Source organism: Mercenaria mercenaria, chromosome 14 (genome assembly GCF_021730395.1).
Source record: "Mercenaria mercenaria strain notata chromosome 14, MADL_Memer_1, whole genome shotgun sequence".
Lineage (NCBI taxonomy): Eukaryota > Metazoa > Mollusca > Bivalvia > Venerida > Veneridae > Mercenaria > Mercenaria mercenaria.
Genome location: NC_069374.1, coordinates 17,353,016 through 17,373,033, shown reverse-complemented (window position 1 = coordinate 17,373,033; position 20,018 = coordinate 17,353,016). Strand labels below are relative to the sequence as shown.

Below are 20,018 nucleotides of genomic sequence, written 5' to 3'. Positions count from 1 at the left end.
TTTGATTCTTGTGAAATGGTTATGGTCTCGTGAAAAAGAGGATGTGGTCTTGTGAAAAAGAGGTTGTGGTCTTGTGAAAAGGGGATGTGATCTTATGACAGAGTGGTATGGTCTTGTTCCAAGTTTCAGATATGAAAATGAAAGATGAAGGGAGATGAAAATCTTTTCTTTAAAAGGAAGCATTCTACTTAAGTTAGCTCCCTTCAGCTGAAGGTTTCCGTATTCTAGAGTCAAGACTTCAGATAATCTGATAGATAAAAGTTAAGTGTGGCATAGGTTAACATTAAAGCCAAACATTTTTTCAACTGTGCATGTATACTTAATTAATGTATGACTGGTGTCCGAATGGTTTATGTTTTTGAAACATATGTCTCTCAGTGCCGATTTTTTCGAAACCTTGCTGGATATAATCCTTCCATGTGAGTAAGCCTACCAGTCGGCATATTGAATATTGAATGTCGGTGGTTTATAGATGCCCATTTGTGCCTGAAATAATGCCCAAAGGGGCACCAGGATTCTTGATCAGCGATATATGACCATTTTGTGTCGATCTGCCGTAAAACCCAACTCACTCACTCACTCTCCACCATGAAAAGTTGCCAGTTGAACTAAATTGTGTCTGTGTGACTCTGAACTTAGCAGAACTTATTGTTATTTCTCAACAAAACTCTTACTTTTAATAAGGAAAGTTGCTGTAATAAACTGAGCTTCTTTCCCTTCCTATTTCAGGCTCGAAAGAGTTTATATATGAGGTGAATAAAGAGGATGTGAAGTACATAGATCCAATGGGTGCTATTCTGATCAGTATTTATATCTTAGTCAACTGGTGGAGAACTGGATATGGTAAATATTTCTAACGGTTTCTTTTTGGCTAATATTTGTGAACAGAGAGAAACTTGAATTAAGGTATTAAACCCCTAATAGTAATGTTTTAAAAAAAGGCATTTGCTTGGTATATTCTTAAAGTTGACCTTGTTTCACACTGTCTTGCAACTTTTAAACAACTTTTACTGGGCTTTTTTTTATATAAATTTTGTATAATTTATGATATTTCCGCAAGCTCAGATAGAGACAAACTTCAAAAGGGGGTAAAATTTATGGGTCTAATACCTTAACAATACTTGTGAATATGTTGCAGAGTTAACCAGCTAAAAATCACACGTTTTTAAGCAATGCTAATATGGATGTAGTTTATCAGATCATGAAATAAACATGACCTGAAATTTGCCCAATCCATCATTAATAAATTGTGACAGAGGTTTCGAAGAATATTCGGCTGTCTGTCTAGTATGTCATATTCTTTGATTAGCCAAAATGATACATGTGATTATTTTACCATAAGATATTGCATTTAATGTGTTTTTGCCTTCTCTATTTAATATGCAGACATTTTCAATTCTTTTCTGCTCTCAAGCTTGCACTTGGAAATTCAGGAACACTGGTGAAATGAGAGAAATACTTGTCAACATTTTCTTGTTAGTTAACCCTCAGTCTGCTAGCAGTAGGTGATTCTGCCTTGGTGACCAGTGCAGACCAAGATCATAGTCTGCACTGGTCACTATTCAGTCAGTAAAGTTTCAATGAACTCCCCTTTGAATAGTAAGTGGCTTATCCAAAATTGAATGATGAACCAGTCCATTTTAGAAATATAGCAGGGTACAGGTTAGATTTCATGGATTTTGTGGTTTAATAAATGGTATTGCCCAAACTGAATGATGGACCAGTCCATTTTAGAAATTTTGTAGGGTAAAAGTTAAGGACTAAATGAATTTGTTTCTTCATATTCTCCTCAAGAAAACTGTAGGTTTACAATGTATTCAGAGTTATATATCAAGAAGTCTATTATGAGCTATTATGTCTTTAATTCTGTGGACCCGGCAACTAGGTTAAATATTGAAGGTTGCCCTCACCTGTAATGTTAAAAGTAGTTTTATTCACATCATATATTTTCTATCATAAAGAAATTGCCAAATATTACATGCAGTTTGACAAAACAATAATTGTTGATGTGAGGAAACATAGAATTTTCTTCATTTAGATAACTTCATTTTTAGGCCATATTGTGCTAAAGTGAACCTCATTCTCTACATTTACATGTCTTTTATCCTACCCTCATACAAGATATAGCACAAAATTGGCCTGCCTAATAAACTTTGCTTTATCTAGTCAGTGTCAGGATATCACTTTGCGGGAACTTTTGAAATCACATATTTTTTCAAATTTTTGCATTGAAACTGTCACCATTGTATTGGAAATGTTTGAACTTAGAAAATGAGTGGTCAAATTATAGGTTAATGAGTGGTCAAATTATAGGTTTTTATCCAGAAAAAATTTTTTTTGCTATTTTTCAACTTTTACAGCACTTCAGCCGGAAATTTTGAAAACATTTTTTCCCGAATTTTTTATTGAAACTGTTATCATTGTATTGGAAATGTTCTAAATAAGAAAATACCGGTAAGTGGTAATATCAAAAAATTTTATCCAGAAACAAAGAAGTTACTGCAATTTTTCAATTTTATCCCTAAATTGAATTGCATTTACAAATGTCATATATGATGTCAAGTCTGCACACTGTTGCTCTTTCCAACAACTTTTTCCCCTATCTTCTGAGCAGTTAGGATAAATAGAATATTAGGTTACTATCTGCAAAATTTAAATTTATCAGACAGTAACCTAATATTCTCTATTTCTTACTTGAAAGAACCTTTAACTACAAAGTGATTAAAATCAAGACAGACTTATTAGCTCACCTGAGCCAAAGACTCATGGTGAGCTTTTGTGACCGCTCAATGTCCGGCGTGCATCATCGGTCCGTCAACATTTCCTAAAAAAATCTTCTTCTTGAAAACCACTAGGCAGAATTACACCAAACTTCACAGGAATGATCCTTGGGTGGCCCCCTTTCAAAATTGTTCAAAGAATTGAATTCCATGCAGAACTCTGGTTGCCATGGCAACCGAAAGGAAAAGCTTTAAAAACCTTCTTGACCAAAACCACAGGGCCTATAGCTTTGATATCTGGTGTGTAGCATCATGTAGTGGTGTTCTACCAAAATTGTTCAAATAATCCCCCTAGGGTCAAATATGGCCCCGCCCCGGGGGTCACATGGTTTATATAGACTTATATAGGGAAAACTTTGAAAATCTTCTTGTACAAAACCACATGGCCTAGGGCTTTGATATTTGGTATGTAGCATCATCTAGTGGTCCTCTACCAAGATTTTTCAAATTATCCCCCTAGGGTCAAATATGGCCCCGCCCCGGGGGTCATATGGTTTATATAGACTTATATAGGGAAAACTTTGAAAATCTTCTTGTACAAAACCACATGGCCTAGGGCTTTGATATTTGGTATGTAGCATCATCTAGTGGTCCTCTACCAAGATTATTCAAATTATCCCCCTAGGGTCAAATATGGCCCCGCCCCGGGGGTCACATGGTTTATATAGACTTGTATAGGGAAAACTTTGAAAATCTTCTTGTACAAAACCATATGGCCTAGGGCTTTGATATTTGGTATGTAGCATCATGTAGTGGTCCTCTACAAAGATTGTTCAAATTATCCCAAGGGTCAAATATGGCCCCGCCCCGGGGGTCCCAAGTTTTACATAGACTTATATAGGAAAAAAAGTTTAAAAATCTTCTTGTCTGAAACCACAACACTTAGACGTTTGATATTTGGCTTGTAGCATTGTCTTATGGTCCTCAACCAAAATTGTTCAAATTGTACCCCTTGGGTGAAAAGAGGCCCTGCCCTGGAGGTCCCAGGTTTTATATAGACTTATATAGGAAAAAGCTTTAAAAACCTTCTTGTCTGAAACCATACGACCTAGGCTATTGATATTTGGTATGATGCATTGTCTAGTAGTCCTCTTCCAAAATTCTTCAAATTATGCCCCTGGGGTTAAAAGAGGCCCCGCCCTGGGGTCACTTAGTTATTATGTGAGTTATATAGGAAAAATACTTAAAAAATCATCTGATCCTATTTCCAAGACTGTTTAATTATAATTACATGATGACCCCAAGTAATATGATGTCACTTGACTGTGACTTTGACCTACTTTCTTGTTTTTTAAGATACAGCCTTGAAATTTTGATGACATACACAGTTTTGCACACAAATCGTAAAACTGAATTTCATTGACCATGAATGTGACCTACTGACTTTCTTAATATTTTATCATCAGTTTGACATTTTAAACATGTAGCTCATATTACTCAGGTGAGCGATCCAGGGTCATCATGACCCTCTTGTTTGTTTTACAGATCAGATTAAACTACTGACTGGTCACACGGCAGATCCGAACTTTCTCAGTAAGATTACATGGATTTGTTTAAACCATCACCATGAGATTATATACATAGACACTGTGAGAGCATTTCACTTCGGCAACAACTTCCTGGTTGAGGTAGATATCGTTCTGCCAGAAGACATGTCGCTGAAAGAGGCGCACAACATCGGTGAATCTTTACAACAGAAGTTAGAAAAGTTTAAGCTTGTTGAACGAGCTTTTGTACACCTTGATTATGAAATTGAACATAATCCAGCGGAAGAACATAAAATGATCTGAGTAAGGGTAATATTGTAATAGAAATAATATATTTACATGAACATATTCATTGAGAAACCAAAAAGTACAAAATGTACATTTTTATATGAAAATTTTTCTATTTTTAGCTCACCTGTCACAAAGTGACAAGGTGAGCTTTTGTGATCGCACAGCGTCCGTCGTCCGTCCGTGCGTGCGTGCGTCCGTGCGTAAACTTTTGCTTGTGACCACTCTAGAGGTCACATTTTTCATGGGGTCTTTATGAAAATTGGTCAGAATGTTCACCTTGATGATATCTAGGTCAAGTTTGAAACTGGGTCACGTGTGGTGAAAAACTAGGTCAGTAGGTCTAAAAATAGAAAAACCTTGTGACCTCTCTAGAGGCCATATATTTCACAAGATCTTCATGAAAATTGGTCAGAATGTTCACCTTGATGATATCTAGGTCAAGTTCGAAACTGGGTTACGTGCCTTCAAAAACTAGGTCAGTAGGTCAAATAATAGAAAAACCTTGTGACCACTCTAGAGGTCACATTTTTCATGGGGTCTTTATGAAAATTGGTCAGAATGTTCACCTTGATGATATCTAGGTCAAGTTTGAAACTGGGTCACATGCGGTCAAAAACTAGGTCAGTAGGTCTAAAAATAGAAAAACCTTGTGACCTCTCTAGAGGCCATATATTTCACAAGATCCTCACGAAAATTGGTCAGAATGTTCACCTTGATGATAACTAGGTCAAGTTCGAAACTGGGTTACGTGCCTTCAAAAACTAGGTCAGTAGGTCAAATAATAGAAAAACCTTGTGACCACTCTAGAGGTCACATTTTTCATGAGGTCTTTATGAAAATTGGTCAGAATGTTCACCTTGATGATATCTAGGTCAATTTTTTAAACTGGGTCACGTGCGGTCAAAAACTAGGTCAGTAGGTCTAAAAATAGAAAAACCTTGTGACCTCTCTAGAGGCCATATATTTCACAAGATCTTCATGAAAATTGGTCAGAATGTTTTCCTTGATGATATCTAGGTCAAGTTCGAAACTGGGTCAGGTGCCATCAGAAACTAGGTCAGTAGGTCAAATAATAGAAAAACCTTGTGACCTGTCTAAAGGCCATATTTTTCATGGGATCTGAATGAAAATTGGTCTGAATGTTTATCTTGATGATATCTAGGTCAAGTTGGAAACTGGGTCACGTGCGGTCAAAAACTAGGTCAGTAGGTTTAAAAATAGAAAAACCTTGTGACCTCTTTAGAGGCCATACCTTTGAATTGATCTTCATAACAATTGGTCAGAATGTTCATCATGGTGATATCTAGGTCAAGTTCGAAACTGGGTCACGTGCCCTCAAAAAATAGGTCAGTAGGTCAAATAATGAAAAAACCTTGGGACCTCTCTAGAGGCCATATTTTTCATGGGATGTGTATGAAAGTTGGTCTGACTGTTTATCTTGATGATATATAGGTCAAGTTTGAAACTGGGTCAACTGCGGTCAAAAACTAGGTCAGTAGGTCTAAAATTAGAAAAATCTTTTGACCTCTCTAGAGGCCATATTTTTCGATAGATCTTCATGAAAATTGGTCTGAATGTTCACCTTGATGGTATCTAGGTCAGTTTTGAAACTGGGTCACATGCGGTCAAAAACTAGGCCAGTAGGTATAAAAATAGAAAAACCTTGTGACCACTCTAGTTTATTTTAGTATATAGCTGCTGCCAAGGTTGTTGCTCGCATTCTTAATGATTAGTGTAGTAATTTATATTTTGACAAAATGTCTTGGAACAAATTTGTGTTTGTATTGTTGAAATTCATAATATATCATCAAACATGTTTTTTTTTTCTTTTTTCATTTAATTTTTTTTTCTGTTCTTAATCTGAGAAGTGTTCAGGGCTTTATGTATTTTGTTTGAATAGATTTTTTTAATTATTAGCAAAAACAGTCGTATGCTGCCATGGTAACCATTTAACGTTAACATGTAAAACACCTGTGCCTCTGAAAAGCTATTATTACCTTGATATGATAATGTTGTTTTTCTTCAGAATATCATATGAACTGTACAACAGCATAATGTCTTTTTTATGAGAATGTATTGTAGTGGTGGTGGTGAGTTTTGCCAGTATTTATCAACATTTAAGTCTGATATTAAAAAAGAGTTAAATTTTTTATCTAGTTATTTTTTGCTATGTTATTGCTAAATTCATATAGATTTCAATGAATCATTGCATAATGATTTTATTGTACTTTCTGAAGCTGCAGACATCTCAATTAAATTTCATTAGTATTTATTTACTGGAAGATATGGCAAGTATTTATTTGCTGCAAGTTATGGCAAGTATTTATTTACTGGAAGATATGGCAAGTATTTATTTACTGGAAGATATGGCAAGTATTTATTTGCTGCAAGTTATGGCAAGTATTTATTTACTGGAAGATAAAGCAAGTATTTATTTGCTGCAAGTTATGGCAAGTATTAATTTGCTGCAAGTTGTGGCAAGTATTTATTTGCTGCAAGTTATGGCAAGTATTTATTTACTGGAAGATATGGCAAGTATTTATTCGCTGCAAGTTATGGCAAGTATTTATTCACTGCAAGTTATGGCAAGTATCTATTTGCTGCAAGTTATGGCAAGTATTTATTTGCAGCAAGTTATTGCAAGTATCTATTCGCTGCAAGTTATACAGGGTGGATATATAATCCAGTGATAACTCTACGGACTACAAAACATCATGGGTTTGAAATCTGCTTTTCAAAAAAGACGTTGATCTTGTGTAAATTTTTTCGGTACTAAAAAAATGCACAAGTATACGATAATGCACTGTTGTTAGAAATATCCTGTCAAATTGGCCATTTAGGTAGTATGTAGTTGAATTTTACAGAAAAAGATATGTGTATAATTATAACAATGCGCAGTTACTAAAAATTGCCAATTAAACTAGTCATAGGCATTTTTTTTAATTATACTTTCCTCCGAATATGATGTTATATGCCAGAATGACTTTTTTTCATTGGGATATGGAAAGTCCACTGCTTTAATGAATTTAGATTAATAGGACAATAAGACAGATGAGTTAAGGGAGGGTTTGTTGATTTTATGAATAACGTGTTTGTTATTGTTTTATAATTTTATATAAATGTTTTCCAGAAATATATAGTTGATTAAGCTGTTTTGATGTTACTGTTCTGTTACTGTTATATGATAACTGTTGTAAATATGTATTGTGTACTATACTACTTGTATATATTTTTGAGGTTTCTGGGGTTATATAGATATGAATTGTTCATGATAGTGTCCTTATAGTGACATACATTTTCAGATGTAGTTGACCCCAAATAACTGTTGTTATTCCGTATGGCTGCATTCTCGTACTGAATTTTGGCATTCTGATTTTCATGTAGCTCATACAAGCACCTGGCTTTCCCATTGTACCTGGGAATGCCGAAATTGCATATGGAGAATATGTAACCAAATTTCAGTAGGGGTCCACTACCGTAATTAAAACTTAAATGCCAATGTCTGTATTTATCAATGTTGTTATTCTAAAATTTTAAACTTTGTCTGAAAAACACCAAAAATTCATTTTGTCAATTGTTTCTTTATACTTGATTCCTGCCACTGGAATTATGTTGAGCTGTCTTTTGCAAAGATTCATTACATTTAATCTTACCTTAACAACAACAAAGCTATAAGAAAGTAAGTCTTTTAAAGTCCACTGTTTAATCCACCTTTTCAGTAACATAGTTTTTTCTTCATTTCTCTTTAAATATAAGATAAAACTTTTTATATTGTACGTCATTCTAAAGAACTCTAAAGAATGGTAATGGAAGCTTTTCAAACTTTAAACAAATCTTAAGTTTTGGAATTTATCATCAAAAAACAATTTTGATGGAGGTATTTCCTCCATTTTGGACACCAAAACATTTTAAAATTTTAATTTTGACTTTGTTTGTTGGTGGATTGTTATAAAACTTCCAAAAATCTTAGTTAGCATAAAACCAGCATTTCCTTGTAAAATTTTGAAAATAGTAATTTTTCAAAATCTTTCAAGGGCCAGATTTTTATATGCTGGAAAAAATACGTTTTTAGTCATTAAATTGACATTATTTAAGATATTTAGAATGTCTAAAAGATCCTATTACCACCCCTGGAGACTATAACCTACAACAGGATAATGTAGAATACAGCAGCAACTCAGGAAAACTTGTTGCGGGAAGGTAGATCAGACAGTAAAGTCTCAATTTTAGATATGAAACATTGATGGATACAGACCCATATGGTCATTGTAGGTTTTATGGTCATTGTAGATCTGGTATATTATATCACATGCTGTATCTTATCTGAAAATAAGTACAGTTACTTCCCTTGAACTTTGTCAGATAGTTTCTTGCCAGCATTTATTTGAGCCACACCATAAGAAAACCAACATAATGGCTTTGCGACCAGCATGGATTCAGACCAGCCTACGCATCCGCGCAGTCTGGCCAGGATCCATGCTGTTCGCTATCTTAATATGTATAGCACAAGACTACCAATCATTAATCCTGGGCAGTGTGTTATTCAGTGTTGGGAATCAGAATTTCTGTGTTGATTTATCAGTTCAGAAAGTGCTTGATAGTTGGTTAATCATGATGAAAATCGGACATCAATTATGGCCAAAGTAAGGTGGGAAAGCGAAATTTTTGGATTGTGGCCGGTAACATAATTCCATTTATTTTGGTACTTTTGAACGCAGTGCCCAGGTATTGTTATTGTATATGTGACTGAAGACAAGACTTGTAAGGTCCATCATTTTCCTGTTAATCATGCAGTGAAAATATACATGACTGTACACAAGACATGAAAGGTCTTCGGTGACCTCCAAAATTTAGTCTTTGTGCTTCACCTTCTGAGCTAATCCAGTGGGCAGTTTATACAGCTTCATCATTATTCCTGGCCTGTAACATAAACAGGATCTACAGCTCCTATAAAAATTCTGTAAATCTTTTTACAGTCAAAGAGATCTTGGCTATCAGTGAAGATGCTTTCTATTTATTTTGCTTAATAAGTATCTATGTGTTTTATGTATTGATCAGGGTGATTCACAATATCACAAGGAAATGGTCAGTTTTGATTCTGTTGTTTTTTCTTTGCATTAATTATGTCCATTCTTATTTCTAGCTTAAGAAACAAAATGGTTTGTTCATTTTGTCAATGACATTATTATTTTTGTTAAATACTTATTTTTATACCCCCGAAGGGAGGCATATAGTTTTTGAACCGTCTCCATAGGTCAAAGGTCCTAAACTCTAACATCGGCCATAACTATTCATTCAAAGTGCCATTGGGGGCATGTGTCATCCTATGGAGACAGCTCTTGTTTCCTGACATTTTAAGACCCTGTTAATGTGATATACCAATTTATTTTACACTAAAAAAGTTGGATTTTATAGAACAATATTGTAAATGTTTGTGGCACAACACAGGAATCTCATGCCTTTGTTTATTTCTGTTCCGGATAAATTGATATAAACTAATGCTTGCCAGTGTTTCAAGTGGATGATGTTTTGTTTTTTAAAGATTTTTTGACATTTCTATATTTCATGAATAAATAAGAAATTTGTGAATGATTGTCTTAAATTCAAAATTAATACTGATCTCAGTGAATAATTTACATATTTACCCTTATCATGCTGGACACAATTGCAGTCTGATCATGATCTACACTGTCATTATGTCAGTATCTTTTTTGGTATGCACCCCTTTTAACTGTTAATAGTACTGTCCAAATTGAAAGATGGACATGTTCATTATAGAAATTTAGCAGGGTAAGGGTTAACTGTAGTAACAAAACAGTACTAAATAACCTTAGTATATAAGTATTTTTAGTTAGGATAGATAATGCAGCATATGTTTCATTCGGATTCTGTAAAACTCATAAAAACTAATTTTTTCATTTGTATGTAATTTTGTCATTCCATGTTTATACTGGTGAGGAGTAATGTTCCATGGAAGACGCTACTAAAGATCTGATACTGGGCAAGTGCAATTCAGCATTTCATTTTAAGTGTGTAACTTTTCAAGTAGTTACATATACATTAGATACAAAAAAAATCATAATATTCATTTTTGAAAAAAAGATAGTTTTTCCAGTGTTTATATTAAATTTTGACATGTTGAAGCTGGTATACTGTGAAATCATTTAACCCTTATGCTGGACACGACTGATTCTGCCTTTGCGACCAGTGTAGATCATGATCAGCCTGCACATCCATGCAGTCTGATCATGATCTGTACTGTTCGCCATTCAGTTGTAAGCATCCCTTTAACTGTTAATGGTACTGTCCAAATTGAGAGATGGACAAGTTCATTATAGAAATTTAGCAGGGTCAGTTAATTTCATGGACATGACATTTCATGGTTTTGGTGAAAACTGCTATTTTATTGCATGTAAGGTTATGGATGACAAGTTTAGGAAGAATCATTGGGAATGAATTTGGATTGACCCAGTCACGAAATCCACAAAAAATTAGTTCATCAGGAATTTAAATGATTTCATGGTATGTTAGATGTCTTTTATGCCCCTCTTGAAAGAAGAGTGGGTATATATATTGTTTTACTCATTGTAAGTTTGTATGTTCTTTCCATTGGCGGATAGACCATTTCGTTTCTGATCAATAACTAACGAGCATTTAGTATCCCCATGATCAAACTTCTTAGGATAATTGTCTGTGGTCAGTAGAGGAGCCCTATGGTTTTGGGGATCAGTAGGTCAAAGGTCAAGGTGGTATTGACCTTGAGACACAAAACAGTTTCCGTTCAATAACAAAAGAACTTTGGCCTGCAATCATCAGATTTTAATAGGATGATTGCCTGTAATCAGTAGTTAATCCCTTATGTTGAGGGGTCAGTAGGCAAAAGGTAGCTTTTGTTGATTTTACTCATTGCTTTTTGCATATTGATATTTTGTTTTGCTTATCCATATGAAAATGGTTAAATTCTTATGTTAGGGCATAGCTGCTGTATGTACATGAATTATGTTTTGTTACAGTGCTTAGTTTATGCAAATATGTCTTGCGGTTGTGATTTTTCGATACCTTTTAACTTTGAGATATTAGAGCTGTATATATGACATACTATACTGAACTTAAGTTTGGCTAGTTCTAGACTAGTCTGCCACTTTTTATGCTCCCTCTTTGATAACAGAATATAGTGTTGCCCCATTCTGTGTGTTTGTGCATGTATGTGTGTTGGAAAATTGTGTTTTCTGAGAACTTTATTGTGATTTTGGCATGTAATAGCACAAATGGCAACCACAAAAAGATGACTCCTTTGCAAGACCTAAACACCTAGCTCAAAGTCAAGGCCACACTTAGAGGTCAAAGATTGTGTGTGACTATTTATGGATGGATATTCAAGTAACTTGGCACAAACATTATCTATAACTGTTTTGTCATGTGCAAGGCTCAGACCGCTACCTTAAAAGTCAAGGTCAAATTTTGAGGTAAAAATTCATATCTGGTCAATACCATTTGCATGCAAGGATGGATATTCAAATAACTTGGCATCATAACAAAAGATATGATATGACATATGCAAGACTCAGACCTCTAGTCCAAAGGTCAAGGTCACACTTGTAGGTAGAAAAATTAAGGTCATTGCATAATTATTCAAGAGGATTTGTGATGTTCAAATCTCAGACCTCAAGCTCTAAGGTCAAAAAGCATCACACTTAATGGTCAAAGGCTTTATGCTATAAGCTCCGCTACTGGAAAATTTTCAGATAGTAGATTTACTGTTGTCATGCTTTTGATGGCATCTGTGTAACAAGTTTGTATGTTAAGCAGGGTTCTCTGTAACTACCGGATCAAATGCTTTTAAACTCCACACAAGTCATCTGCATCATGAGAAAACCAAACTGTGCAAGAAAGATAACTCTAGCTTACATTTTCTCAGAATTATAGACCTTTTAAAATTAATTTTTGATGGATGTTCTGCATTTAAGCAGTTTCTAAACCATTTCTATACCACATACTTTCAAACTCCACACAAACCTTCTGCATCAGGAGATTTTAGCTCAGTTATGCTTCTTCTTTTATGCAGACAATTTTGATAAAGCTAGTATTTTGTTGAAGTTTTCATGCAACAGAGGCTTCAGGCTCTGTGTTTTTTATGTCTGGTCTGTAACTTGTTTTTGTACCAGATGGATATTCATATAACTTGTTAGTTTATGATCTGCAGATCTGGTGTTTATTTAAGCCAGAGTGTTTCTTGTCACAAATAGAATATATAGACCGATATCATATTTTCACACTTGTGCTGCAATTTGTTAAGGGAAAGGTAACATAATAGAGACATGATTGAAAATTTTCACTTTTTTATGCTATAAATTATGACCTATGTGTGGATGTGAGGTTAAACACAACCAGAAAAAAGTTGTAGGTTCAAAAATGTTGCTGACATAACAATAAATGACTGTTTCAGAGGTTGTCAGATACATTTTGCAGCACAACATGAAACTATTGTAACTGTAACAGATAGAAAAATTGCTGAGGTAGTTCTGTAATTGGCATTCACATTTCATATGCCATGTTTCTACCTTTTTTAGAGTGGATAAATGTCACAAATGTCAAAAATGGCCTGTCTTTCGTGAAACTGGAAACCAGGAATGGATTAGTGACTTGATGTGTCATATACAGACACACAAGGATCAGATGAATACAATGTTACATTTACCTTTAGGTATATACTGTTACAGTTAAAGGATATATCATATTTGATAAATGGTCTGGTCTGAAGAAAATATTTTTAAGCAACTTCCTCAACAGTTACTGCAAATTTGTTTCAAACAGAACTTTATCAAATGGAAGAAAAAAAATGTCCTGTACAGAGAGGTTGGTTTTATTTTGATGGAAGTTTTTGGGGTTTTTTTAATTCCCATTATAATGATGTTTTGGTGTGATCTTGTGTGGGGAAAAGTATGAAAGGTGTATGTTTGTTACTTGTAGGCTCTGTAAAATACATTCAGCATTCAGTGTCAGTTTTTGTATATTGTGTATTCTGTTACAAATGTAAAATCTCACCCCCTCCCCTCCCTAAAAAGTCACTTTGTTTTTATTTAAGAAATAAATTCAGTTAGGAACAGTAATGTATAGTTATTCTAATAAATACATTGTGTACGTAAATTTGATAATTTTAGCAAAGGTAAAGTCAGACGTTTCTCATTCAAACTAGTCTTTCTGATTCTTCATATTTTATTGTAATACTGGTATTTTACCAGACCCTTTCCTGTAAATATCTTTAATTATTAGAAGTAAAAAGAGACATTTATAATGCTACACTAAGAATTTTTGCATGTATTTTCATGAGACAGTTCAGAGCACATTTTAAAAAATGACTCTGCTTTTATCATGTTAAGTGAATTTTACTTTTCAGTACCCAGTGAGTCTTGTATTTATGTTATATAGTTATATACCTCAATGCTGTAAAACAATAAAATGCCACAGAATTACTCTTGATCGTTCTTGTTTTTTTTCCTTTTGAAAGTCAATCTTGTGGAGTTACATAACCAGTATTATTACTTGCCACGTTCTATAAATTGCCAGCCGATAGTTTGTGTTGTATATTAAGTCTATATTCAATACATGTTTACACTAGGATTATAAGTCAAAAATTTTAAGAAAAAAGCAAATGTGAGTTAATTTCTAATGTCATGTAATACAGTACTTATTAAATGGCTGGCCAGTCAATAGCCAAAACTATTGGTCCTTGGTCTATCAGACCTCGGGCAATAGTTTAGAATATTTACCAGCAAGCTATTCATTCAGTTTATTTATTTATTTTTATGCGCATAGGCTACCACCGATCATGGACATTAGTTCATTAGTTAGTCCACCTTTCCTGATACTGTGCCTCAGCTATGACTTCAAAATGATTCAAAGGTTGAATAAGGTAAGGTGTTTCGCATAAGAGGTTTGTATCTCCAAGGTCACATGCGATGGCTCTCCTGCAAGGGTAGTTGTCACTTACGAGGTTAATTGTGAATTATCTGACTGCATCCTGTGGCCAGGGCAGCAGTATTAATGTCTTATGTTGTGGGTTCATAAGCTGCAATCTCTTGTGCCTTACCCACCATACTGCAACTGCCCTCCTGACATTCCTTCATCTGAACGTGCAGCCCCCCACTAAATGTACATACTGACTTTCCCCTTGAACAATACAGAGTCCATGTACGAGTATCCGGTATTCATGCTCCTGCCTTTCGACGTGCAGCTACCAACACATACATGAGCTAATACTACATTCTATCGCCTATAAATAGAGGTATGGCTGTATGCATTTAAACAACGTAGGTGTTATGGCTTCCATGGATTATAAGGTGGAGGAATAGAGATCTGTAATAAAATTCCTGCTTTTAGATGCTGAAAAATCCGGCCACATGTTTTTTTTAAAGGTTGCAGAAAAGTTTTTCTAAAGCCTGTATGTCCCGTTCAACCTTTTATAGCTGGGTTTCGCCATTTAGGGAGGGCAGGACAAGCGTGAGGGGGAGGGGCGCACTTTGAGGCAATGGCCCCTACAGTGGTGGCGAATGTTGAGGTTTGTGACAACAAAGATCGCAGAGTGACATTGCAGGTAGCTGACCAGTTTAGGATCGGTAAAACGTCGGTACATCAGATTTTACACGCAAAATTAGTATGAGCTAGGTAAGTGCTAGGTGGGTGCCGAAACAGCTGACAGAAGACCAAAAGGCATCCAGAGGTGACCAAAGCAAAAGAACATTTGGAGTGTTTTAAACGTGATGAAAATAAGTTTTTGCACTGTATTATCACTGGGGACGAAATATGGGTTCATTATGTTGAACCTGAAACAAAAGCTCAGACAAAGCAGTGGAAACGAGCTGGTTCCCCATCTCACAAGAAGTTTAAGCTGTCACGTTATGCTGGTTGCTTTTTGGGATCCGCGTGGAATAATACTGGCTCAATTCATGCCAAAATTTCAGACTGCTAGATACTATTCAAAAGCAATTTTGAAACAAAAACCAACTGAAAACGTTGCTTCCCAGGTTAGCCCAGAAAAATGTCCTTTTGCATGACAATGTCCCCTCTTATACTGCCTCATCTACAGTAGAACTTATCAGCTCCTTCACCTGGTAATTGTTGCCCTACCCTCCGTACAGCACAGACCTTGTCCCCTGCGAGTTTTATTTGTTTCCAGAACTGTAAAAAAGGGAAAAGTGTATAGACGTTGGTGGGGAATACTTCGAAACAGAATAAAAAGAATATTTGAAAATATTGAACGATTTTTTTAGAAAGAGCAAAAAATCCGGATATTTTCCGACCGCCCCTCATATGCTGTGCTAAAACTGTGACTCACTGAATAAAACTGACATCTTGATGTAAGAATATGTCCTGGCAAGCTACCGGTATTGATTGCAGATATTGCGTCATTGTTCTGTTACCCTTAAAATCTATATATTCTAGGATTTCCAGGTTTTAGCCAAAGTTGATTAACATGTTAGTGAGTCATACTGGTACATTGAAACTTAAACATGTGACGACGCAAAACCTAAAATTGAGCAGTTTTTCTTGGCGGCAATATGTCCAAACTACTCATTGTACAACAGAACTAGATAATTAGCGAAATTAAGCCGTTTCCTTCAATTGGCCCCGACTAATTTCGAAAGAAATAAGCTGTGTTGGTCGTCATACTTTATGTTTATCCGCTCGTCACACTTTATGTCTGGTTTATAACTATGGCACCTGTCAAGAGATTTTAATTTTAATTGGCAAATATGTTCCCCATAGTGAGGACAAGACGCATGCACGTATCTCCAAAGTCAAGATCAAACTAGGACAGGCAAACGTTTACATGGCCTGTTTCGTGTCTGGTCCATGACTCAGCCATCTATCTTTGTCGCACGCAAGACACATGCGGCCCGTTATTTCAATGTCAGTGTAATATTATGACATGGTATATGTCTTGCCCATCCAATAACTCATTACCCAGCAAGGGACTTGCATTATCTAGCAACAAATGTTTCCCACAACTAGACGATGTGTCGCGCATAAGACTAAGCCAATAACTCCCGAGGTCAAAGATATGTAGGGTTTATGCCATGCGTTTTCAATCATCCATGAAGGGATTTCAATATCTTATTGGCACTTATGTTCCAAATACTAAGACAATGTAAATCGTGCAAGACCCAGGTCATATAATAGCTCTAATGTCAATGTCATATTCAGAAGTCAAGATCTGTGTCGTGTTTGGTCCATAACTCTGCCATCCATTAAAGGATTCTGATATTTTTGAGCACAGATGTTCCCAATACCATGACGATGTGTCACGCATAAAGCCAGATCCTTAGTTGCAAAGTCAAGATCAATCATGAAGGTCAAATGTTTGATATTAATTGACACAAATGATTCCTGTATTAAAAGAATGTGTCACACACAAGAGCAAGGCCATAAGATCCAAAATCAGTGTCACACCTGGAGACCATAGATACTGTCCATGACTCTGCCATCCGTCAATGAATTGTAATATTGCTTAGCAACAACGTGATATGCTCCGCACCACACCCAGGCCCAAAGCTGCAGGACCAAGATCGAACTTGGAGGTCAATGTGTTAAAGTGTATGTTGCTGTCTTGTCCAAGACTTTGCATTCTGTAAAGGGGTTTTTATCTTGGCACAAACGTTCCTTACAACTAGACAACGTATCATGCTTGAGACACAGGGCGGTAACTCTTAGGTCAAGGTCACTGTATATATGGCCTGTTTGGTATCCAATTTACAATTTAAAATTGTGCTCCATCAAGGGATTTTGATATTGCTTATCACAAATGTTCCCAATAACAAGATGATACACATGTGTCATCCACTTGCTCTAAGGTCGAAGTACATTAGAAAAGAATGTTCTTTCATCTTTGCCATAATATATGTCACTGGTTTAGTCAAGTCCTGAATATTTCAGAACAGACAATATGAGTCAAGATTTGCAAAATATTGATCCTTATACTAGTAATACACAGAGAAAACGATACAAATTCCAATCCTTGCAATGTCCACATTAGGAAGTAATAACACAGTACTGATCAGAAACATCGATCCTGACAATAGAATATACGTTATGGCCTATGCAGTACTAGCATTAGTTATTTGGCTTATCGGGATGACTTATTTTATTAACTGTTATTTTATAGTTGTCATCCCTCATGACGGGACAGCGACAGTCAAAAGTTATCACGCTGTTCCAAAATGTCCTGTTAATTGGACTAATGCAGTACTGACCCTAGCTAGCACATTTGCTAAGTATTATAACAAGGATTGGGCAATACATTATGGCAATACGTGACTATGTATAGTACAGATCTCAGCAACTATGATTTCCTATTCCTGGCAATGTGTAGGCTTGGAGCTGATTACCACATATTACTTTTTATTGGCAATGTGTAGAGGGGTTCTGTAATACTTTCATCGGCAATATGAATATATAATACCTTTTACAAGCAATGTGTAGAATACTTTTTACTGGTAATGTGTAGAGGGATTTTGTAATATTTTCTATCGGCAATGTGTAGAGGGATTCTGTAATACATTTATTGGCAATGTGTAGAGGAACTCTGTAAATAAATTTATTGGCAATGTGTAGATTGTGTAATATTTTAATTGGCAATGTGTAGAGGGATTCTGTAATACGTTTTATTGGCAATATGTAAAGGGATTCTGTATACTTTTTATTGGCAATATGTAGACCGTGTAATACCTTTTTTATTGGCAATGTGTAGACTGTGCATGTAGTACTTTTTATTGGCAATGTGTAAAGGGACTCTGTAATACTTTTTATTGGCAATGTGTAGACTGTATATTACTTTTTTATTGTCAATGATTATACTGTGTAGTACTTTTGGTGGCAATATATAGAGGGATTCTGTAATATGTTTTATTGGCAATGTGTAGAGGAATTCTGCAATACTGTTTGGCAATGTGTAGACTGTGTAAAACTTTTTAATTGGCAATGTGTATAGGGATTCTGCAATTGTTTTGGCAATGTGTAGACTGTTTAATACTTTTATTGGCAATGTGTAGAAGGATTCTGCAATACTTTTTTGGCAATGTGTAGACTGTGAAAAAAAAAAGAATAAATATCAAACAGGGAATGCCACGTTCCAAAAACGCAACCTCCTCAAAACGAAACTCACAGCACGCAGATGTGCACACTGCCAACACACACATTCACATACAAAACAAACATACGAGGACAAAACGAACAAATAAAGGAAAACAGTGGGGCACCGTCTTGGAACGGTCGGTGGCAAAACACCACTGGTGAGTTTAAACCGGTTTATGGTGCGCACCCAACCTTTCTCTTACCCCCACCATGTTCCAAAGTCACGGACAGTGTAAATAAAAGTTATCCCCGCCAAGTGAATCTCCAAAACACGCAACTGAAACAAAAGGCATGGCATGTAAAACACAAAAATGCTCCTCCTGTATAATTATATAAAAAGCAAACCTTAAGAACCAAAAACGTATGTACTCAGTGCCTTTGCAGAAGACAGAGCATCAAGAGAAACACCATTAAGGGCCCTACGAAACAGGCCAGAAGACTGTATCATACTTTTTATTGGCAATGTGTAGAGGGATTCTGCAATACTTTGTATTGGCAATGTGTAGAGGGACAATATGATACTTTTATAGGGAATCTGTAGAAAGATTTTTGTAATACTTTACATTGGCAATGTGTTAACTAGAGACTTAGTAATACTTATCTTGTCAAAATATGTTTATTCTGGCAATATGTAGACTAGGAACTGTGCCATACTTTTTATTGGAAATATGTTGAGTAGGACTGTGCAACACTTATTGTTGCAATGCGTAAACTAGGAGTTATGTGATAGTAATCCCGGCAATGTGTATAGCTCAGCTACTATAGACTATATAATATTACTCCTGACAATACTGGCAAAATGTAGACTATAGAAGATGTGATACTGGTCCCTGCAATGCCTAGAAGAAAGGCAATATAATACTGTGAAATCATTAATATTCGTGGGGGCCTAATTTTCGTGGATTTTGCGGTTGAGTCAATCCACGAAATTTAATCCCAACGAACAAGTAAAATTCCCATTCATTTTATGCTCAGAAGTTGAAAGCCACGAATTTATATCCCCATGAAATTGCCGTTTTGACCAAAACCACGAAATTTCATGCCCACGAAATTAAATGATTTTACAGTATGTCTCCTGGCAAAACGTAAAGTGGAAGATGTGATATTGATCCTTGCAATGCGTAGACTAGGGATTATATAAAATATATTATACTCTCCTGGCAAGTTGTAGTGTATGGAGGAGGTGACATTGTGAATTATAATAGCTCCTGGCAATTCATAGACTATGGATGATAGTGTATGGAATACGTAGTGATGTTGATCCTTGCAATGCGTAGAAAAAGGACTGTATAATATATAATGTTTAAACTATAGGTACTACATGTATGCG

The 20,018-nt window shown here is 35.5% G+C and overlaps 1 protein-coding gene across 4 annotated transcripts in view; it reads left to right on the top strand.

Moving 5' to 3' along the window:
• LOC123526463 (uncharacterized) overlaps positions 1-14,031 on the top strand; it is a 56,049-nt gene extending 42,018 nt beyond the window's left edge. For all 4 annotated transcript variants that reach the window (XM_045305622.2, XM_045305621.2, XM_045305624.2 and 1 more), the window contains exons 9-10: positions 730-843; positions 4,266-14,031. In XM_045305622.2, the coding sequence (XP_045161557.2) occupies positions 730-843; positions 4,266-4,570 (419 nt within the window). In that variant the 3' untranslated portion in view covers positions 4,571-14,031. The remainder of the gene's footprint in view (positions 1-729; positions 844-4,265) is intronic.
• The last annotated feature ends 5,987 nt before the right edge of the window (positions 14,032-20,018 follow it).